This window comes from Dromiciops gliroides, chromosome 1 (assembly GCF_019393635.1).
Source record: "Dromiciops gliroides isolate mDroGli1 chromosome 1, mDroGli1.pri, whole genome shotgun sequence".
Classification (NCBI taxonomy): Eukaryota; Metazoa; Chordata; class Mammalia; order Microbiotheria; family Microbiotheriidae; genus Dromiciops; species Dromiciops gliroides.
The window spans coordinates 32,046,535-32,069,503 of record NC_057861.1 but is presented as its reverse complement, the minus strand read 5'-3'; the positions used below and the strand labels follow the sequence as shown (position 1 = coordinate 32,069,503).

The 22,969-nt window shown below is 48.7% G+C and overlaps 1 protein-coding gene across 1 annotated transcript in view; it reads right to left on the bottom strand.

Moving 5' to 3' along the window:
- HIP1R (huntingtin interacting protein 1 related) overlaps positions 1 to 22,969 on the bottom strand; it is a 79,568-nt gene that overhangs the window by 9,929 nt on the left and 46,670 nt on the right. The window contains 17 exon segments of the mRNA XM_043989392.1: positions 139 to 249; positions 489 to 625; positions 2,735 to 2,842; positions 3,890 to 3,976; positions 5,074 to 5,221; positions 6,375 to 6,569; positions 10,016 to 10,117; positions 10,415 to 10,531; positions 10,923 to 11,011; positions 11,807 to 11,990; positions 13,231 to 13,303; positions 14,261 to 14,322; positions 14,725 to 14,865; positions 15,716 to 15,791; positions 17,235 to 17,292; positions 19,260 to 19,400; positions 21,561 to 21,622. Of these exon segments, the coding sequence (XP_043845327.1) occupies positions 139 to 249; positions 489 to 625; positions 2,735 to 2,842; positions 3,890 to 3,976; positions 5,074 to 5,221; positions 6,375 to 6,569; positions 10,016 to 10,117; positions 10,415 to 10,531; positions 10,923 to 11,011; positions 11,807 to 11,990; positions 13,231 to 13,303; positions 14,261 to 14,322; positions 14,725 to 14,865; positions 15,716 to 15,791; positions 17,235 to 17,292; positions 19,260 to 19,400; positions 21,561 to 21,622 (1,891 nt within the window).

Sequence of the window (22,969 nt, the reverse complement as noted above, 5' to 3'; positions counted from 1 at the left end):
GGTTCTTGAATGTTCTTGGAAGGGGAGGTCAGGTTGCCCACAGTTATCCTCGGGGTCTTCTGGCTCACAGCCTGGTTGGCCAGGCCCAGCCACACACCTCTAAGGGGGTCGGGGTGAATGGACGGGGCCCTGGCTCACCTCGATCCGTCGAACAGCGTTTTCAATGGCTGCTGACGTGGCAGCCATCTCCTTGTCCACCAAGTCACCCAGCTCTTCTTGCCGCACGTCCAGGCTTTTGGGCTTCAGCTCCTGTTGGGGGGAGGGTTGGCACGTGAGCAGTTGAGGGAGACGAGGTAGGTGCCCAGGCATGCGAAGGGCTCATGTTGGGGGAACATCAGGATTTCCCTTTTACAGACTTTGGCACCTGAAGCTATTTGAACATGGTCACATGGTTTGGAAACAGCAGTCCAGCTGGGATTAGAACCCAGGTCCTTCTGATAATCACTGCCTCCAAGAATGACCCACCCCTGTTTCCTTGGCTCCCTTACCTGCCCTAGCTGGAGGATGCCTTGGAGGGGGCCCCTCATCCGGCTGGGGTCGGCCTGTTTCAGGGACTGCCTGTCCTTGAGCAGCCCTAGGTATTCAAGGCTCTGGGCCCCACACTCCCTGCATGTGTCAGTCAGTCCTATGGGAAAGAGTGGCAACAAGAATGATAACGATAGTGACAACTCCTCTCCCTTAGATAACGGGATTCCCTACAACACAACCACTCCCGCAAATGGTCCGGACCTGTGGCCCCCCGGGGTGTTGGGAATTTGTGATGTGGAACTTGGTGCAGACAGGAAACCCATCATCCCTTATAGACTTAAAAACTGGTTGTCAGTGAGTTGGGTGGCTACCCTGAAGTAAGCTGGTCTGGGTCACATCACTAAGACACATCAGAGGCAGGATATGAACCCAGGTCTTGACTCTGACCTGAACTCATGTCCCCTTGTCTCCAACCACTCCCTCCCCTTTCAGGGCCCAGTGGGAGGTTGACACTGGACAAAGCCAGACCATTATACTGTTCTGTCTCCTGCCAGGGTCCCTATTATTGGGTTCATTTTACAGATGGGGAAACTGAGGCCCAAAGAGGTCCACACTTGAGGCAACATAAGTAAAAAAATGCCAGACCACGGACTTGAACCCAGGTCCTCCTGACTCTAGCAGTCTTTTTGTTTTTGTTTTATTTTTGTGTTTATTTGTTTTTTTGCAGGGCAATGAGGGTTAAGTGACTTGCCCAGGGTCACACAGCTAGTAAGTGTCAAGTGTCTGAGGGTAGATTTGAACTCAGGTCCTCCTGAATCCAGGGCCAGTGCTTTATCCACTGTGCCACCTAGCTGCCCCCTCTAGCCGTCTTAATAATAGCTAATAAAGCAACCCAATGGTCTTAATAATAGCTAATATCACCGACATGATGCTTTAAGGTTTGCAAAGCAGTTTACATGTGTTGTCTCATTTGAGCCTTACAACCACCCTGCAAGAGAGGTGCTATTGTTATCTCTACTTTACGGGTGAGGAAACTGAGGTAGGCAGAAGTGAAGTGACTTGCTCAGGGTCATACAGTCACGTCTGAATACAGGTCTTCAACTTCAGACTCAGAGTTCTGTGCACCTTGGAGGTCTCCAAGCAGAAGTTGGACAACCACTTGTTTTTTGTTTTTGTTTTTGTTTTTGTTTTTGTGTTTGGTGAGGCAATTGGGGTCAAATGACTTGCCCAGAGTCACACGGCTAGTAAGTGTCAAGTGTCTGAGGTCAGATTTGAACTCAGGTCCTCCTGACTTCAGGGCCGGTGCTCTATTCCCTGCGCCATCTAGCTGCCCCTGGACAACCACTTGTAGGGGATGTTAGAGTGGAGATTCCTTTGGTGTATGGGCTGGAATGGATAATGGCTCAGATCCCGTTAAGCCCTTAAATTCTGTGGCTCTGTTAGGATGGGCTGTAAAACTCTGGGAGTTCTCTGGCATCTACGTAGTTATTTTTTATTTTTTTAGTGAGGCAATTGGGGTTAAGTGATAATATTTGTGCTTAGCCCAAGGTCACACAGCTAGTAAGTGTTAAGTGTCTGAGGCCGGATTTGAACTCAGGTACTCCTGACTCCAGAGCCTGTGCTCTATCCACTGTGCCACCTAGCTGCCCCATCTACGCAGTTATTTTGAGAGGGGGAGGAGGGGAGCAGGGATGGGAAGGAGGGGCAGGGCACAGTGGTCAGAGCAGGGCTGCGACATCCAGGTCTTGGCCAAACTCCTAAGCTGGTGGTCCCCAGGAACAGGCAATGGTGGGCACCAGGAGCGGATGGCCTCACAGACTGCTGGCCCCTGGAACTGAGTTCTGAGCCCAGGCTCAGTCATGGTAATAGAAGGTGATACATTGTGATTTTAAGACTTGCAAACCTTTCTTTTTTTTGTTGTTTTGTTTTGTTTTTTTGCAGGGCAATGGGGGTTAAGAGACTTGCCCAGGGTCACACAGCTAGTAAGTGTCAAGTGTCTGAGGCCAGATTTGAACTCAGGTCCTCCTGAATACAGGGCTGGTGCTTAATCCACTGTGCCACCTCGCTGCCCTGTGCAAACCTCTTTTCACACACTGCTCCTCACAACACAGTGATGGACATGCTGTGATTGATTCCACTTCACAGCTGCAGAAACTAAGGCCCAGTGGGTCTGAGGCTGGATTGGATGAGCCCAGGCTCTCCTTAACATTTTTTCTTTGCCACACCCAACCTGGAGAGAAGGATGGGGAGAAAGCCTGCCACTCACGGTCAGCATGGTCTGTGGGAGCCAGATGTGAGGTGGCGCTCCCATTGATGATGGTGTCCGCGGCCAGGTGAGAAAACTGGGCCAGTGCTGCCACTAGCGCGGAGGAATCTGTGAAAATGGAGAGGGAGAAGGGAGAGGGAGAGGGAGAGGAAGAGAGAGAGAGAGAGAGAAAGAGAGAGAGGGAGAGGGAGAGGGGGGGAGAGAGAGAGAGAGAGAGAGAGAGAGAGAGAGAGAGAGAGAGAGAGAGAGGAATAAAAGGGTACAAATTAAGTCCCCAAAATAGAAATTTGTTTGATTTTTCCTTGTAGCCCAGATAGTGAGACTGGACTTCTTTGCGGGGAGTAAAAGGGATGGAAACAGTTGGGGCATTTCCCTCAACTTGAGGAAGCCCCCCCTTTTAAACTCTGGGATTAAGGAAGGCACAACAGATCTGAAAGTTGGATGTTAGAATGTGAATCCCTGTGTAGACTGTAAGTTCCCTGAGGGCAGGAGCTTTTTCATTTTTCTCTTTGTACCCCCAGTGCCAAGCACAGTGTGGCACATAGCAGGCACCTTCTTGTGTAGGAAGCCCTTTTCTGGTCCCTCCAGAGACATATTTGAGATAATATTTGTGCTTAGTACAGTGCCTAGAACTCAGTAGTCACTACATAAATGTTTATTCCCTCCCCTCCCTTCCAGATGCAAGTGTCTAAAATGACCTAGTATCTACTCCCCCTTTAGTAGGTACCAATGTATGGACATGTTATCTTCTGACTTCCCATTAGACTGTAATCTCCCTGAGGACAGAAATTGTTTGGCTTCTGTTTTTCTATCTCCAGTGCAGCACACAATGCTTGAAGCATAGTAGGTACTTAAAAAATGCTTGTTGAAAGGCCCAGGGCATGCTGTCCCCACTACTGGGCACTCCTCAGCCTAACCAAGGCCATAACTATGGTCTTCATTAGACTGGAAGCACCTGCAGGGTGAAGGGCTGTCTTTTGATTCTTTTTACCTTCCCAGTATTTAGCACAGCAGATAGCAGGTGCTTAACAGATGCTTACTGACTGACTCTGCTTGCAGCAGTTCCATCCCTCTCACCCCTAAAGTGACTCTGAGGTCCTTGAGAAGCTGTTGTCTCCCCAGGCTGGGACCCAGCGGCTCCTCCTGTCCACTTACCGGTCATCGATGCCATGTACTTCATCTGCCCCTTCTCCAGGGCACTCAAGGCATCCAGGGCAGCCTGGGCCCGGTTCACCAAGTAATCTGAAAACATAGATCAGAGGGGAGGGGACAGGGAACAGGGACCGTGAAGGACAAAGGACCGACAGCTGACGCTTCTTCCCATCATCACGACTCCTGGCCTGGCCAGGCCCGTGGACCCTTCTAGTAGCTGCCTTTCCATGGTGGGGACCCAATTCACTGTACTCTGAGAGGTGGGGCTCAAGGGAATAAAGAGCCCCCACAGACCCCAGCCCAGCAGGGACCCAGAGGTCTGAGAAAGCCTGTTTCCTCCAACCCATAGAACTAGGTCTTCCTCTCAAATTCTGCTCTGTGTGGGGGCAGAATTTTTTGTGCTAGCCAAAATCTGGAAACAGAGCGGGGGTTCCACATCACCTGGGGAATGGCTGAACAAAGTATGGTTCGTGAATGTAAAGGAACAACACCGTGTCCTAAGAAATGACACCTACAATGGATGCAGAAAAGCATGGGAAGATTATCTAAACTGATGCAGAGGGAAGGAAGTCAGACCCAGGGAAACAACACATAGTGAGGTCTTAATGAGTGCAAACAAGGAATCCTGCAAAGTAGCCACGTGTCTTTGAATTAGCACTATTTGAAGTTACAAATCGAACCTAAATTCTAATAATGAATGATTAAGAGTTACACAATTCTCTATTTGCTCTAATTGGGACCTGGCTGTATATAATGTCCACGACAAAATGAATGGAAAGAACACTAAAATGAAGCCAAAAGGCTTCATTTAGACATATACTTCATTTAATTTAAATATAATAATTCATATATGTCAATTAAATTTAATTAAAATTATATATGTAAATTAAAAGTGAGCAGTCTTGGCTCTGGAGAACAGAAGAAGCACTGCCCTCTTCTTGTCAGAGAGGTGGGGGACTATGGGGATAGAAAGGTGCATACACTCTTTGATACTGGTTGATATGTCAGTTGGCTTGGCTTAACTGCTTCCCAGCTCTGGCCAGGGTAAGGGTAGGGAGGGGCATATCCAGAAATGATGAGTGTAACAATTTTAAAGGTATCAAGAAAATGTCACACACAAAAAAGAAAGTGGGGCCGAGCCTCCACAGATGAGGTTCTCTCTATTTCTCCCTCCCTCCCTTCCCAACCTGGAGAGCTGGTACAGCGCAGGTGCAGGGGGTCGTCCAGCTTGCTCACAGCATCCCTCATGGTGTTCTCTGCCTCGGCCACGGCGCCTTGGAGCACGGAGAGCTGCTCATCTAGGAGTCTCTGCTGCAGACCCTGCTGCTGAGCCTCCTGGGAAAGAACAGCAAAAACCACCCACCTGGATGAAGCGCCTTCAAGTTTACAGAGTGCTCAGTGAGAACCCCGTGAGTGAGGTAGGTGGGAGTGGGTGGTATTATCCCTATCTAGCAGATGGGAGAACTGAGGTTGAGGGATTGACTTCTCCAAGGTCAAGATTTAAGTGTGCACAGGCTGATGTGTGGAAGGGACCACGGGAGTCATCTAGCCTGGCGGCATCCAGGTCATATTGGAACCATGCTGCCATACATGCAGGTCACGTACTGACTTAGAAAATCACCTATTAACATCATCTACATTTTACTGTGTTTTTATTTACTTTGTTAAATATCCCCCAACACCATTTTAACCTGGTTCTGGCCCCCTGTGTTTGACACCTAGCCCAGTGGAGGAAAGGGAGGCTCAGAGAGGTGAAGACATTTGTATAAAGTCATACAACTAAGTGAGTGTCACCTGAGATCTGAACCTGACTCCGGGTCCAGTACTCTCTGCAGTGCACAGTGTTATATCTCAGGGAACGAGAATATCATTTTATAGAGTAGGAAAACTAAGGTTTGGGAAAAAATTAAGTGACTTGCCCAAGTCATAGAGAAGGTAGCAGAGATGGGATTCAAACCTAGGTCTTCTGCTCCCAACCAGGAGGAGCTCTGTTATACCATTAAGGTAGATGCCTTTGTCCCACTCAGACCTCAGGCTCATTTTCTAAAGCAGCAACATACAAAGGACTCTCACCACAAGGGGGCACCCATGCCTCCTTTTCCCTCCAGAGCTGCCCTGTACCTTAAACTTCTAGATTAGGACTAGAAGAACCAGGAAAGCCACCATGGGGTCATATCCCTGGAGCTGGAAGGGACCTTAGGACCTCATCTAGCCCAACCCCTTCATTTTACAGTCAAGGAAACTGAGGCACTGGGAAATGAAGTGATTGAGAGTCACAGGATCCTAGATCCAGAGTTGGAAGAGACCTCAGAAACCATCTAGTCCCACCTCCTCATTTTACATATGAGGAAACTGAGGCCCAAGAGGTGAAGTGAACTGCCCCAAATGCAGGCTTCCTGGGAGAGAAGCAGCTGGAGAGCACTCCTTCCCCCACCTGCCCCTCCACTCAGGAGGAAAGTCCTACCACTGGGTAAAGAGCAGGGGTTACCTTCTCTGCCAGCTTCCCCTGCAGCTCGCCAATCTCCCGGCTGCTCCGCTCCTGCTCCCGGCTCAGGGCCGCCTCCTTCTCCTGCACCAGGCTCTGCGCGGACTGCAGCTCAGCCTCCCGCTGCCTTACTGTGCTGCACAGAGACTCCTTCTCCGAGTACAGGGCATCCAGCTTGGAGCTCAGTTCAGACCCACTCTGCAAACACCACCAGGGGACAGAGTGAGGCCCCGGCCCGCCCGGCTCAGCTCTGGGCATCACCCCTACTCCTTCACGATGCCTGCTGCCTCCCGGCTCTAATGTCACAGAGTATCAGCGCTGCTTGGGTCATCCAAGCCGTTCCTGACCAGGAGTCTCTTCCTCAACTTCCCAGGCAGGTGGTCATCTGGGCTGTCTGAAAACCTCTAGTGAAGGGAGCCCATGCAGCCCCCAGCACTGAGGCAGCTCACTCCCTCTGGGAGGGCTCTGACTGCTGCTGACTCCGTCCTTATAGCAAGCTTAAGTCTGCGCCTTCCACCCACTGGTGCCAGCTCTGCTCTCTGGGGCAGTACAGCAGAACAAGCCCATCTAAGCCCTCCTCCAGCATGGGACGGCATTTCAGATGAGAGGAGAGAGAGGGAAGGAGGGAGAGGGGAAGAGAGGGAGGGAGAGAGAAACAGAGAGAGAGAAGAGAGAAAGAAAGGACAAGGAAGAGGAAGGGGAGGAAGAGAGGGAGGAGGGATGGGAGGAGAAAGGACAAGGAGGATGAGGAAGAAGAAAAGGAGAAAGATGAAAAGGAGAAAGAAGGGAAAGGAAGAGGGAGGGAGGGGGAGAGAGAGAAAGAGGAGGAGGAGGAAGGAGTGTTTTCCCTATGAGATTGCTCCCAATTAATCTCATATATGTCTTTTTGGTACATGGTTGGTTGTTGTCTCCCCATTAGACTGTGAGTTCCTTGAGACCAGGGACCGACTTTGCCCCCCCCCCATTGGCACATAGTAGGCAGCTTGTTGTTGACGGACTGGCCCTCTAAAGTGGGAGTTTAGAGGCCCCAGACCCTCCTGAGTCTTGGCCAGCTCTTATTTCTTCACATAATCCAAGACTGTGTCACCTTGTATGTGTGTTTGTGTGTGTGTGTCTCCTCTCATTTTAGACACACAAACATATATATGTAGAATATACATATAAACATAAAATATATATCTATAGAGCTCTCATTTTATAGATACATGTGTATACACATACATATAACATTCCTTTAGTGACAGAGAAACAGCAAAGAGAGTATATATAAAAACACGTATACATTTGTATGTATATAAAACATATGTGTATGTATAAAATATGTATATCCATGTGTGTGGACATACATGCACACACACTCGTTTGTTTTTGTTTGCTTTTGGGGGGGGTTAAGTGACTTGCCCAGGGTCACACAGCCATTAAGTGTCAAGTATCTGAGGCCAAATTTGAACTCAGGTCCTCCTGAATCCATAGCCGGTGCTTTATCTACTGTGCCACCTAGCTGCCCCCCCCACACTCATTTGATAGCAGTCCCTCTTCCCCTCATCAGAGGAGCTCCCAGGAGCAGGGACTATAATATTAACCCACATTTATTCAGTGCTTTCTAACATTCGACTCTTGTTAGAGCACAAGAGCTTCCAGACCAGTGACTTTTCTGCTTTCCTAGCTGTAATCCTGGTGCTTGGTATGTAGTAAGCAGTTAATTAATGCTTTTTCTTTCATTCATCCATCCATTCTCTCCTTTGAGCCTCCCAACCATGCCCAGATAGGCACATTTTGTTAACCAGGATGTCATGAAGGTAGAGAACTCCCAGGTAGGAAACTCTTTCTACTAATGCAGGTTGCTACCTTCTCTGCCACTCCAAAGTCTAGAGGACAGCTGCTCAGGGTATTGACAGGTCAGGTGACTTTCCTTAGGTGATACAGCCAGTATATGTTAGAGTCAGCACTTGAACTCGGGTGTTCCTAACCCCGGGGCTGCCTCTCAGACATCGTCTCCATTTTACACGTGAGGAAACTAAGTGCTCAAGCTCACACAGCTTGTCAGTGTCAGAGGCGGGATTTAGGCCAAGTCTTCCTGACTACAGGTCGGGCCCCACAACAACCCTACAGGTATTCTTTTTCTTTTTCTTTTTTGGGCAAGGCAATGAGGCTTAAGTGACTTGCCCAGGGTCACACAGCTAGTAAGTGTCAAGTGTCTGAAGCCGGATTTGAACTCAGGTCCTCCTGACTCCAGGGCCAGTGCTCTATCCACTGGGCCACCTAGCTGCCCCCCCCCACAGGTATTCTGATCCCCATTTCACAGGAGAGGAAAAGGGAGGCTCAGAGAGCCTGCATCAGGGACCCAGCTAGAAAGTCTTCCAGGGAGGATCTGAACCTGGGTCTTACTGTCTCCAGGTCCAGCGCTTTCCTCACCAGGCAAGGCCCATCTCATTTCTTTTGGCTGCCTAGCACAGTCTTCCACCAGGGGGCGATCCAACCATACCCGACTAGAGTAAGCTACCCATGGGAAGGGGCTTTCTGCTTTCTTATTTCTCTGCTAGCACCCCATCTTCTCTCTACCGTGTGGGCTGGAGGAACCCCAGCCTGCCCTTGCCAGAACCAAGAGGGGCGTCCTGTCCCTAGGGGTAGACCTTTGTTTGAGGTGGACTGGAGAGCTGGAGGTCATAGAGCCCAACCCCCTCTTTCTACACATGGGGAAACCGAGGCACAGAGAAGCAAAATGACTCAGTGTCACAGCACCATAGATCGAGAGCTAGAAGGGATCTTGGAGGCCATCTAGTCCAACCTTTTAACAAATGAGGAAACTGAGGCTCAGTGCCCTAAAAGTCCAAGGTCCCATAGGTAGTCAGGATGAGAGCACTCGTGTCCTGACTCTGGGTCCAGGACTTAATTCCACTATATAATGCAGTCCTGGCTCCCTCTTGTCTCTTGGATAATACAGACTCAGGCTGGCATTTCAGGTCCTCCACAATCTGACTTCCACCCCTCCCCATCATGTGTTTCACAGTCCAGCCAAACTAGAGTATTCTTTGGGTCCTGAACTCAACTTGCCATCTCCCATCTCCATGTTTTTGTCCAGTCCATCCCTCATGCCTAGAATGCCCTCCCTCATTGCCACCTTTAAGAATTCCCAGCTTCAGGGGCAGCTAGGTGGCGCAGTGGATAAAGCACTGGCCCTGGATTCAGGAGGACCTGAGTTCAAATCTGGCCTCAGACACTTGACATTTACTAGCTGTGTGACCCTGGGAAAGTCACTTAATCCCCATTGCCCCACCGCCAAAAAAAAAAAAAAAAAGAATCCTCAGCTTCTTTCAAAGCTCACCTCAGCCCTCCCCTCCCCGCCCCCACATAGCCTTCCCTAATTTCCCAGGTGAAAGTTGTTTCCCCAAATCTTTGTAGTGTGCATGTGTTTTCAATCTTTCCCCTTCCCTCCCTCCCTTATACAATACTTATCTACATGTGGCCCAGCCTCTCTAATAGACCAAATAAACTCTTTAAGTAGCCACTAGGTGGAGCACGGGGCTTAAAGAGCCAGGAAGACTTGAGTTCAAATCCAACCTTGACTCTGGGCAGGTCACTTAACCTCTTTCCCATCCATAAAATGAGTCTAAGAACAAAATCTGCCTCCCAGGTTCTCATACCTGCTCCTTGTGGCTCAGTGTCTCCTGGACCCGGACCAGTTCTCCTGCTTTGGCCTCCAGCTCTCTCTTTAGCTTCTCCAGCTGGTAACTCTGGTCCTCTAACTGGGACAGGAGAAGGTGTCACCCAAGGCAGTGGGGGGCCACTGGGGATGGTGGGGGGAGCACAGAGCATGGGGGCGGCTCCACTGTTTGGGGACTTTATTCAAGTGCATGATCTAATCCCAATCCAAGACCAGGGAAGGATGTTTTGTGGGCTTGGGGTCTGGGGAGGCATGGGAAAGGGAGGCACCTCCCCACTGGGGGCTCCCCAGGGGCAGTGATCTATGAGCCACTCCCTCCTTGGTCTTTGGCTCGAGGGACCCAGGGTGCCCAGGGAGCATATGGGAGGGAGACGCATACCTTCATCTCCGACTCCCGCTTCACTTGCTCCATCTGGAAGGCCAGCTGTTCCTTCACCCGGGCCACCTCCTCCTGGCTCTGCTGGGTCACCGTCAGCTGCTTGGCCGTATCAGCGTTCTGAGATCAGATGGGGAGGGAGAATGAGGTCACTGTCCAGAAAGCCCCGCTCTGCCCCGCCAGCTTTGCCCATCTCCAATGCCTTAGGACAAGGGAGCATGTTTCATATAGGCTTGCTGATTGACTGATCAATGTACATGGCTATTGGCATGTTGTCTCCCCCATTAGAACAGAAGATCTTTGAGGGCAGAGATCCTAGGTTTTTAGCACAGTGCTTGGCACATAGTAGGTGTTTGTTGACCCATGCCGAGTCTAGTTTTATTTTTGCTTATAGTTTAGGAGTAACTTGGCTGAGGTCAGCCATCAAGTGACCAATAGCGGCTCAAGGGCCCTGCCTGCTGCCCTTCTTTCAGTGGGTCTCACTGGGCTGAGGGTGGGGGGCAGCCTGTACCTTCCTGAGTAGTTCAGCGTGGGTATTGATCAGCTCACTGTGTTTCTCCTTCAGCTTGATGTACCGTGTCTCGGTTGCACTGGCCTTCTCTGGAATAAGGGGGGAAATACAGGTTGGGGAGGCAGTGCATCATTGCAATGACCAATCCTCCTCACACATTTATAGAGAGTTTGAAGGTTTGCAAAGTACTTTACATATGTATGTTATCTCATCTGAGCCTCAACAACAACCCTGGGAGGTAGGCTCTATCATTATATCCCCATTTTAAAGATGGGGAAACTGAGGCTGAGAGATGGTAGGTGACTTGCCCAGGGTCACACAGTAAGAATCTGAGGCAAGATTTGAATTCAGATCTAACTCCCAAGGACAAAGTTCTGTGCGCATTCATATCCCTTCCATGCCTTTCTTCTCCTTCACCCATCTCCCGTGATGAGGGAGGCCTTTCTTCTGACCAAAGATAACTCCTCTACCTGCATGAATGAGCCCAGCCCATCCCATCTCCTCTCCTCCAAGAGATCACCCCCTGTTATCCCCACGCTCACTAATCTTTGGTCTCTCCATATTTCCTGCCTCTTTTCCTACTACCTACAACTGTGCCCGTTTCTTGCCCATCCTCAAAACGCACCGCTACCACTCTGGTGCAGGCCCTCATCATGCCTGGATTACTGCATCGACCTCGGGCCTCCAGGCTCTCCCCATGAGACAATGGCAGGCGCCGGAGGGCTGAGCACTGACCACCCCGGCAGAGGGAGAGTCCCCTCCTGTGGTGGGGAAGGAGGTGGTGTGCATGTGTGTATGCATGTGCATGGGTGTGGTATGTATGTGTGTGTGCGTGTGCGTGCATGTTCTGCTTGGCCCCCCCCTAGCCCAGGGTCAGGACCTACTCTCGGCCTCCTGGTAGAGGCCCTGGGCCCGCTCATGCTCCAGCCGGGCCTTCCTCAGCTGCTCCAGCTCGTCCCTCAGCTGCTCATTGTCCACCAAAGCCTTCTGCTTCTGCTTCCGCTGCTCCTCCAGCTCGGCCTCCAACCCATTCACCTGCCCCTTCAGCTGCGTGATGTACCTCTGGGCCTGGGGGTGGGGAAGGAGAGAGTCTGGGTCCCTTGTGCACCCCCTTCCCTCCATCCCCAGGGCCTCCGAGTGTATGTGTGTGTGGGGGGGCAAATCTCCTCACCTCTAGGTGCCCCCGGGCAACACTTTCTAAGGTCACAGAGCGGGTGCCAGCCTGCATTGTTAGAGGGAGTTTCCTTTTCTGGGAGGTCACAGCTCCAGTCCCTATCTCATTACGAGTTTGAATATATATTGCTACACAGTATCATTATTATATTGTTGCTCAGTCACTCAGTCGTGTCCAACTCTGTGGACCATATCACATCAATATTGTTCATGGGTTTTCTTGGCAAAGATACAGGAGTGGTTTGCCCTTTCCTTCTCCAGTTTTTTTCCGGGGCAATAAGTGACTCGCCCAGGGTCACACAGCTGGTATCAAGTGTTTGAGGCCAGATTTGAACTCAGGTCCTCCTGAATACAGGGTCAGTGCTTTGTCCACTGTGCCTCCTAGCTGCCCCCTCCAATTTATCTTACAGATGAGGAAACTGAGGCAAACTTGCCTGTGTCACGTGGCTAGTAAGTGTCTGAGGCCAAATTTGAACTCAGATCTTCCTGACTCCACGCTTGGTGCTCTATCCACTGAGCCACCCAGCTGCCTCAATTATTATATGCAGGTTGGCTATTATTTTTAGGAGGCTATTAGTCTTCCCTCTACCAATGAGGGCCAGCACCTGCTCTGCAACTTAAAAATGTCCAAAGTAGTCTGAGAGCACTGAGATGTATTAAGTGACTTGCCGAGTCACACAGCCGAGAGCCAGAACTTGAAGTCAGGATTTCCTGGCTCTTAGGAACTGTCTCTAAGAACAATAGCGGGCGTTTCTATGGCACATTGAAGCTTAGAAAGCACAGCCCATCCATTATCTCCTGAGATTCTCACAACTGCTATAAAAATAATTCATGATGACTATAATGATAACAACAACCACAATGCACTTTGTGGGCATCATCTCCTTTGAGCCCCAGAATAACTCAGCGAGGTCTGTGTAACAGGGGCCAAGACTCCCTTGTTGTAAATGGGAAAATGGAGGCTAAGAAAGGATTTAAGTGAGATGCCCAGGGCCAAGGTCAGACCAGGCAGGGCTTGAACCCAGGTCTCTGCAGATGCCCAGGCTGGTGGGTGACTTTGCACTCCTTCCACTGCAACCCCCTGTCCCCCCAGACGCTGCTGATGATGATTGAGGCATCAAGGGGGGAAACCCACCTCTAGCTTGATCTTGTCTAGTTCAGCCCGGAGCATCTCAAGCTCCCTCTTCAGGTTCTCGATCTGGAGGTCCCTGTGGGCACACGGCAGGTCAGGTTGCATTGGGGTGAGGCCCTGCGTAGGTGGCATTCATACCCCATCCTAGCGGTGGGTCTCCCACGGAGGCTCTGTCCTGGGCACTCGGCCCCACTGCCTCCACTCTACTAAATGCAGGTCTGCATCACCCTGCCCCCACTCCCATCCCCCTACTCCATAAACTCCTCTCGGCACATAGTAGGCTCTTAACAAATGCTTGTTTATTGATTAAATGGTTAACCTGAAGGATTCCACATAATGTGGTGATTGCCCTGGGTACCAGAGCCACTAGTTAATGACTCTGAATCAAAACGTATGAGAAAGGATCTTCAGAATTGTGACACCATAAGATCCTCAGTCAGCAAATATTCACTTAAAGTCCTTGTTCCCTGTTTGCCAGGGAAGGAAAATGGGCTCACACTGGATAGAAAAATTTCTAACAAGGAGTGAAGCAAAAGAGGTCTTTAGTTAACAAACATTCCATCTAGCAGGGCATAAAATTAACCGAAACCCCCTCTTCCCAAACTGTTCTGTGAATTTACTGTGTACCTGTTTATTTGTTCAGATTACAAGGGGTAACTGGGATCTCGAGAACAGTTCCTATTTCCCCACCCCCCTGCCCTTCAGAGCACTGGAAGGGACCGCCCATACGTTACTGAGTCCAACCCCCTCATTTTACAAATGAGGAAACTAAGGCCCAGAGAGGTTAAAAAACTTGCCCACAGTCACACAGCTACTAAATGTCTGAGGCAGGGTTTGAACTCGGGTCTTCTTCATTCCAAGCCCAATGCCCTATCCATTATACCATGATGTCACCTTCATGAGTTTACTAAACCCTGGGAAGAGAGAGGCATCCCCATTCAGCCTGCATCCTTCCAGACTGAAGCAGGAGTCTCAATTCTAGCTCTGCACATGGAGTCTCCCCTCCTCTTCCTTGAGTTTCTGGGCTCCTCACCTATCATCCTTCACTGTGCCATTGGGTGGTCCAAATGTCTGCTCGAAGAGGTCCGCCACCACCTGCAGAAAGTCAAATCAGATCGCCATGGTTACTTTTTAGCCACTTAGCATCACTCCTTCCACTCCAGGAGAGATATAAGGGATAGTAGCAGTATTCATTCATTCATTCACTCACTCATTCACTCACTTCATTCTTTCATTCGTTCATTCATTCACTCCATTCTTTTATTCATTCATTCACTCACTCATTCACTCATTTCATTCATTCATTCATTCACTCATTCACTTCATTCACTCACTCACTTCATTCATTCATTCAACAAATCCATCAGGGGCTTAGATTGGGGGCCTAACAGAGAGACCCTCTTGGGATTACTCTCCACCTTTTCCATTTCCCCATGCCACAGCTAGGCCATACATGTGATAACCTTCTAAAGGAACTGATGGCTAACAGGCTCTCACCGGGGGTTCTCCAGCTGGGGGACCGGTGCTGATTTCAATGAGATTCTCTGGCTCTTCATCCTCAGGGGCTTCCTCAGGAATCACCACCACTGGTTTGATGTGCTCGGCCAGAGCCGAGGCCCGCAGAAAATTGGGAGGACCCTAGGGAAGGAAAAAAATGCATGACGGTCAGTGAGAGCCTTTGAGTTGGATGGGACCTCAATGGTCATCTGAACAACAATCCCCTCTCAGGAAGAAAAAGCACCTTCCCCCCTTCTCTGCAGATGTGGGGGGCTGTGAGTATGGAGCACTACATACACTATCAGACTTGGTCACTTCTAAGCTGCTTCCCCCACCTCTGTTACAAGAGCTGGCCTTCTGGGGAAGGGTAGAGGGGAGGAGCATATTTGGAAATCAAAGTGGTGTTAAAAAACAAGACATCAATGCACTTTTTTGGTAAAGAGTATACTCAACAACATTTCCAAGAAATGGTTAACCAACCCACCACTTCTTAAAGACAGGAACCCAGGACCCCACCACAAGGCAGCTCATTCTACCTTGGGAGGAAGATACTCCTGACACCCAGCCAAAATCTGTCCCCGCACCCTTCCCCCGCATAGCTCCTGGTTCTGTTGTCTAGACCCATTAGAACAAGACCAATCCCTCTCATATCCAACAGCCCTTTGGATATCTGAAGACAGCTCACATGGTCCCCAAAATCTTCTCTTCTCCAGGCTAAGTGGCTCCACAATCTTCAACTCATCTTTGTATGGCCTGGTCTCAGTCACTTGTCACTCACTGTTCCCCTAACTCTATCTCAGAACCACCTGAAATGACAAATCCCTTCCTAGAGCTGAGAATCCAAAATCCATCCCACCCTACTTGCTTGGGGATCTCTGGGCACCCTAACTGGAGGGAAGGACAGATCCCTGTGTTGCACTTAGCCAGGGTCAGCACCTCACAGCCTCATTTAAGGGTCTACTGCCGCTTTCAGGGAGAGGAGCAAAGATACCTCTGGCAGCCGAGGAATCTGGATGAGGCGCTTGAAGTAAAGCATGTCTGAGGCCCTCCGGAAAAAGTTTCTGAGGCTATGGATAGAGAGAGGTTGATGGTTAGAAACTGGATGGGTTAGATTAGAGCAGGGCTTCTTCACCTGGGGTCTGTGAACTTTTTTTTTTTTTACATTTTAGCAACTGCATTTCAATATAATTGGTTTCCTCTGTAATCTTGTGTATTTTATTTTTGTGCATGTAAAAACATGATTCTGAGAAGGGGTTCATAGGCTTCATCAGACTGACTGCCAAAGGGGTCTGGGATATAACTAGCAGAATAAGGAGTTCCAATGCAATTTATCCTTGTTCATTTTTTTTTTATTTAGTAGTTTGATTTTCTTCCTTTTTCTTTTCTTTCTTTCTTTTTTTTTTTTGGTGAGGCAACTGGGGTTAAGTGACTTGCCCAGGGTCACACAGCTAGTAAGTGTCAAGTGTCTGAGGCCGGATTTGAACTCAGGTCCTCCTGACTCCAGGGCCGGTGCTCTATCCACTGCACCACCTAGCTGCTCCTCTTCCTTTTTCTTTTCAATGAGGTTAGATAAAGGTTTATAATTATTATTAGCACTCTGAAAGAACCTGCCTTTAGTTTTTCAGTTTATTATTTTCTCCTTTAATGTTCAAGATTTCTTCTTCTATACTTCAAAATGAACTCAATTCAAACAGGCATTGATTAAGCAACTGCCATGCCCAAGAAATGGTGCTAGGCACTGGAGATACAAAGATAAAAAAGATGAACTAGTTCCTGTCCTCAAGATGCTTATAGTCTACTGTGGGGTAGGGACACAAAACAGAATGTATGCAGATAAGGGTTCCTGACCAGAGGTGAGTGAACTTTTTTTGTTTTTTGTTTTGTTTTGTTTTGTTTTAGTGAGGCAATTGGGGTTAAGTGACTTACCCAGGGTCACACAGCTAGTAAGTGTTAAGTGTCTGAGGCCGGATTTGAACCCAGGTACTCCTGACTCCAGGGCCGGTGCTCTATCCACTGTGCCACCTAGCTGCCCCTGAACTTGTTTTTAAAAATATTTTTATAGTTTTATTTCAACATATGGCTTTTCTTTTTGTAATGTTACATATTTTATTTTAGTTACTTAAAACTTTATTCTGAGAAGGGCTCCGCCAGATGGCCAGAGAGGATCGTGATACAAAAACTGTGAAGAGCCTCAGATATATGTGATCATTTGAGGATAGAGAACTAACAGATGAAGAGGATTAGGAAAGGCTTCCCAGAGGAGGTGGCTCATGAGCTGAGCCTCAGAGGAACCCAGGATTCTATGAGGTGGTGGTGAGGACCGAGTGTGTTCCAAACATGATGGGAAGCCTGTACACAGGCCTCCTTCATACAAGTGCTGACCTATCAAATCCCAATACCTCCCCCTTCCTGGAACCCCCACAGTAGGGGGGTCAGGTCAGGAGCCAAAGAGGGCAACCCAGACCACTTTTCTCTTGTACGTGCCATAGGGCATTGCTCTTTCCTGTTACCTGTGAAACTGCTCGTGGAAACGATCCCTGTGTCCCTGTAGTGTGTCGGCTGGCAGACCTGGGTGAGCGAGAATGACACTTTATATACATTTACAATCTTATTTATATTACCTCCTCCATCTTATAGATCAGGAAATTGAGACTCAGATAAAAATAGTGATGGGTCCTAGGGCACGTGGCCAGTAAGTACTGAAGCCAACCATAGGACTTTGGGTTCTCCCAATAGTAATACTCATGAATGCTGACTTGAAGGTATTCCAGGTATCATAATTCCCATTTTACAGATAAGTAAACTGAGGCTAAGAATGGTTAAGTACCTTGGCTCAGGGTCACAGAGCCAGAATGTGCCATGGCCAGGACTTGAATCAAGGTCTTCTTTGATCCAAGGCTGGAGCCCTATCAGTATGCCATGCTGAGCACAGGGTATTCATTACCTCCATTTTCTAGATTCAGAATGTGAGGCTCCTAACTGCACAGCTAGTGTCAGAAGTGGGATCTGAACCCAGGTCTTCCTGTCTCTAGGTCCATGAATCTACCTGTCATGCTCTGCTGACTTTCAACCAGGATAACCTCCTGGTCCGATGCTCTTACCACTAACCACATGTTGCAAATGCATTTGCTTTAGACATGAAGGCATCATGTCAACTTCTATGGAGCCACTGGGGGTGGGAGGATGGAGACCCCAACAGGAATCCACCTGGCCCCACCCAACTCCCACACAAAGCCCTTCTCCTCCCTCCCTTGCCTCTCCATCTCTGTAGTGGAAAAAGGGGATGATGACAACTATAGCCCATCTCTGAGGGTCAGGGACTGTCGCAGTCTGTCTCTATATACCCAGTGATCAGCTCTGGGCCTGGCAAATAGTAATAACTTGGTTATAAAAACCCTCAACTTACTGTCCAGGCAGGTGGGCTATTAACAACACCACCACTACATCTATGGTACTTTAAAGTTTGCAAAATGCTTCCCGTAAGCTCTCTTCTTTGATGTTCAATCCTGTCTTGACTCTTCATGATCCCATTTGGGGTTTTCTTGGCAAAGATCCTGGAGTGTTGTGCCATTTCCTTCTCCAGCTCATTTTACAGATGAGGGTGAAGTGACTTGCCAAGGGTCACTCAGCTACTAAGTGCCTGAGGCCAGATTTGAACTCGTGAAGAGGAGTCTTTCTGACTCTAGGTCTGGTGCTCTATCCACTGTACCACCTAGCTGCCCTCTCTCCTTTGAGCATCACAACAATTCTGGGACGCAGATATCACATGTATCATTACGTCCCTTTTACAGATGAATATACTGAGGTTCCAGAGAAGAGAAATGACCTCTCCTGGGTCACAGAGAAACAGTGTTCAGAGGAAGAATTCAAAGGCAGGTCTGGCCTAATTCAGAGCCCAGCATTCTTTTTTTACTGGTGTTCAGTGACCGTCTGCTAAATTGACATGAACTTAACAGCCAATTCTCAATTATTCTTTCACTCAACAAACACTTATTAATTATCTGTGATAACGGAAGGCAGAGGTGATACAGGTATTACAAAAATGGTAGATGATTCAAACCTAATTCCTAGCTGTCTTTGGAGTGCACTATGCAATTAAGAAAACGATGTTTATTAAAAAATAAATGCTTGGCATGGGTTAATATTAAAATTAAGTTATGGAGTTATTAATGTTACTAAGTCATTAATAATACTAAAATCAAGTCATCAAAATGAGCCTACAGTTCAGGAGCTCATGCTGATGGCTTTGTGGTCAGAGGGGCATGGCTGTGTTTGTGAGTAAGAAGGAGGGGGAGCTCAGGCTCAGGGAGGGCTAAAAAAACAGTAGCCCCCTATAATCTACAAAGTAGGAGATGGATAAATGAGGTTGGCGGGAGCTGCCTCGCCTAACCCATTCATCCAGGCTTGGAAGGCTCTCATGGAACCTTGAACCAGGCCCTGAGGCCCGCCACTTGCATGGATGGCAAACCCCGGGGGGACTTGAGACCGCAGAGAGAGGAGTCAGGGAGGCTGAGAGAGAAGCAAGGAGGACTCACAGGAGTGGAGTTTGAACATGAGCTTGACTGTATAGTGGTAGAGGTGGCTGCAGTCCTGGATCACCTGGATGAGGGGGGCCAGGCGGCACTGGCCCGATGCCATCTGAGACACGGCGATGGCTGTGTTGAGCTGTCGGAAGACTGACAAACGAGAAAGCCTCGGTAAGAGGGCAGGGGGAGGAGCAGGTAGCCAAGGGCTCTTAGCATACTCTAGCTACAGTCAGATGGAACTTCATCTAGCCCGAGGCCCTCGTTTTACAGAAAAGGAAACTGAGGCCCAGGGAAACGAAGTGACTTGTCCAAAGTCATGTAATAAATAGAATTTGAACCCAGGTCTTCCCAACTCCAAGTCCAGGCTGTCTGCAAGGTATCAAAGGCATGGATGGGACACTTGCGTCCCCAGTTCAGCCCACTTGGGAGCCAAGATGAGGGATTAGACTAACTTTACTTGGCTCAAGAGGACAGACCCAGGAGCAATGTGGGGCAAGCTGCAATGGAGTAATCAATCAATGAACATCTATCAGGCACCTACTATGTGCCTGGGCACTAGTTCGATGAGGACCAGCTTCCCAACAACCAGAGCCTTCCCAAAGGGGAGTGGACAGATGTAAGAGGTTGTGGGTTCCCCATCATTGGAGGTCTTCAAGCAGAGAAGGGCTTATCAGGTATGTGGTGGAGGGGAATTCCTGGTCAGGGATGGGTGGGATGAGATAGCTTCTGGGGTCCCTCCCAGCTCTGTGACTATTCCGGGCCACAGCTCCCAGGCCTATGGGAGAGCCAACCAGACACTCTTGTCCTCTCCAGATCCCACAAATGTCACTGTATAGGGCAAAAGGCACCTCCAACCCCAAGCCCAATTTGCCTCTTCCCTTCCTCTTTATTTTATTTTTTAATTTTTAAATTTTTTTGTTTTGTTTTGTTTTGCAGGGCAATGAGGGTTAAGTGCCCAGGATCACATAGCTAGTAAGTGTCAAGTGTCTGAGGCCGGATTTGAACTCAGGTCCTCCTGAATCCAGGGCCAGTGCTTTATCTAGCTGCCCCTTCCCTTCCTCTTTAAAACAAAACTGAATCGCCACAAATGGCTTTGAAGTTGCCACCTAAAAAATCCCAATTACTCTGTCTGGGCCCAGGCAGGTCAAACTAAGGAAGCTTCCCCCCAGGGCTGCTGTTCCTGCCCTTCTGCCTGGGAAAGTCTGAACATGGATGCCTGCTGCTAGGGACAGGGGAAGAAGTTGATCCTATAAACTCGCTCAGGCCTCTCTCTGTCTCGTCTGCCTCTTTCCTTTCTTGGTCTTTATCAGATAGGACCATGTTCAAATGTAGTCCTTGAGGGAACTGACTAGTATCTTTTTGGTTTTTTAACAAAATACTCTCTATACATTATCTCCATGGAATGATAGCTAACATTTAGATAGCGGGGTTTTTTTTGTTTTGTTTTGTTTTTTTGGTGGGGCAATGAGGGTTAAGTAACTTGCCCAGGGTCACACAGCTAGTAAGTGTCAAGTGTCTGAGGCTGGATTTGAACTCAGGTACTCCTGAATCCAAGGCCAGTGCTTTATCCACTGCTCCACCTAGCTGCCCCTTGATAGCATTTTAAGGTTCACAGAGCACTTCAACTAGGTTATCTCATTTGGTCCTCATAATAACCCTGGGAGGTAGGGTGCTATTATCATCCCAATTTTATAGATGAGGAGAGTGAAGCACAGAGAGGTTAAGTCACTTGCTCAGGGTCACACAGCTATGTAAGTGTCTGAGGTTGGATTTAGCTACTTAAGTGTGAACCTCACAGCCCTGTGTCTGGTAGGTGCTATTATTATCCCCATTGTATAAATGAGGAAACTGAGGCATGGAAAAAGGGAAATGATTTTCTTGGGAACACACTACTAAGTCTCCATTCCATTCCAGGACTTCCTGTCTCCATGTCTAGCCCTCTGACCACACCATGTCAGGCAGTCATCAGCATTAAGGTTCCCTGGCTTATTTGCTTGATCGGGGGCCTGAAGGAGTAACCTGCATCTTTTTGTCCTTGTCTGAGAGGGAGAGTATAGCAGAGGCTGCCATCCTGGGAAATGTGGCCTAGTGAACAACCTTCCTGGAAATCTGTCCAACCTGCTCCCAGGAGAGGAGATGCTGTCCCTCCTTTACCTGGGCCTCACATACTCACTGCTTTGTACGGATTCAGGGCTGAGCTAACAGGGCTGGCAACATACCCTCTTTCTTCTCTCCCCACCCCAGCCCCAATCCTAACTCTGGGAATCCAAGAAACCCGGACCTTGGATCACCATTCCTGGGAGGGCTCACCTGATTCCGAGAGCTTCAGCTCGCAGTCCATATAATCAAACATCTCCACGGTGAGCTGAAATCTAAAGACCGAGAGAAAGATGAGAACAGGATTGGGGGAGGCCAGGCCTGTGGTGGTATAGCCTAGTGGGGGCTGCACAGGTCGGGGGATTCAAGATGTATAAGTGGAAGGGAACTTAGGGATCATCTAGTCCAGTTAGGGGCCTATGGATACAGAATGGTGTGCACATTGGCTAGCTGACTTTGCTCAGGGTAATAACTCTAGAGCACTCAAAGGGTCGTTATAGGCCATCTTGTCAAACCCTGTTATTTTATATGAGGAAAATGAGGCCTAGGGAGCTTCAGTGATTTGCTCAAGACCACATAGGAAGTCAACATCAGAGGTGAGATCTGAACTCAGGTCTTTTCATTCCAAATCCATTCTGCTCTTCCTACCTTACCACATTTTTACCTTGTTACAAAGGAAAATAAGACAGAGTGATTTGAAAATAATTTGTTATGTAAAAACAAAAGGCATAAATAAAACTTTCTTTCTTTTTTTTTTTGTGGGGCAATGAGGGTTAAGTGACTTGCCCAGGGTCACACAGCTAGTAAGTGTCAAGCATCTGAAGCTGGATTTGAACTCAGGTACTCCTGAATCCAGGGCTGGTGCTTTATCCATTGTGCCACCTAGCTGCCCCCTAAATAAAACTTTCTTAAAACTTCATAACTAAGTTTACAAGAAAGAGACAGAGAGAGAAGAGGCGAATAAGAGAGAGGACAGAGAGAGTAAAGAAAGAAAGAAGAAAGAGAGGAGAGAGAGACAGAGAGAGAGAAGACAGAGAAAGAAAGAGAGGAGACAGAGAGAAGAGGAGAATAAGCGAGAGAGAGGACAGAGAGAGTAAAGAGAGAAGAGAGAGAGGAGAAAGAGGAGAGAGAGAAAGAGAAAGAGAAGACAGAGAGAAGAAAGAGAAGAGACAGAGAAAAGAGAGGAGACAGAAAGAAGAGGGAAAGAGATTCTGTGTGTGTGTGTGTGTGTGTGTGTGTTTCCTAAGTATGAGGCAGCCTAGCATGGTGCAAACAGTACTGGATTTGGAGTTAAAGGCCTGGGTTCAAATCCTGCCTCAGATGTTTTCTGTCTGAGTAACACTGGTCAAGTCACTTGATATCTCTGAGTTATTATCTTTCAGTTTCCCATCCATGAAATGCTCCTCTGTGGCTCTCAGTGAGGATTCAAGCATCAGTCAAAGGGGGCTGACTTGGAAGCCCTCCCTTCCCTAGGAAGCCACCCAGGCTACACCACCATGAGCATCAGAGACATTCTAAGGTTCTCTGGGCTCTGGAGTGGCTGCTACTGGTGCTGCTGTTGTTAAAACCTAAGGACAGGGGGGCAGCTAGGTGGCACAGTGGATAGAGCACCAGCCCTGGAT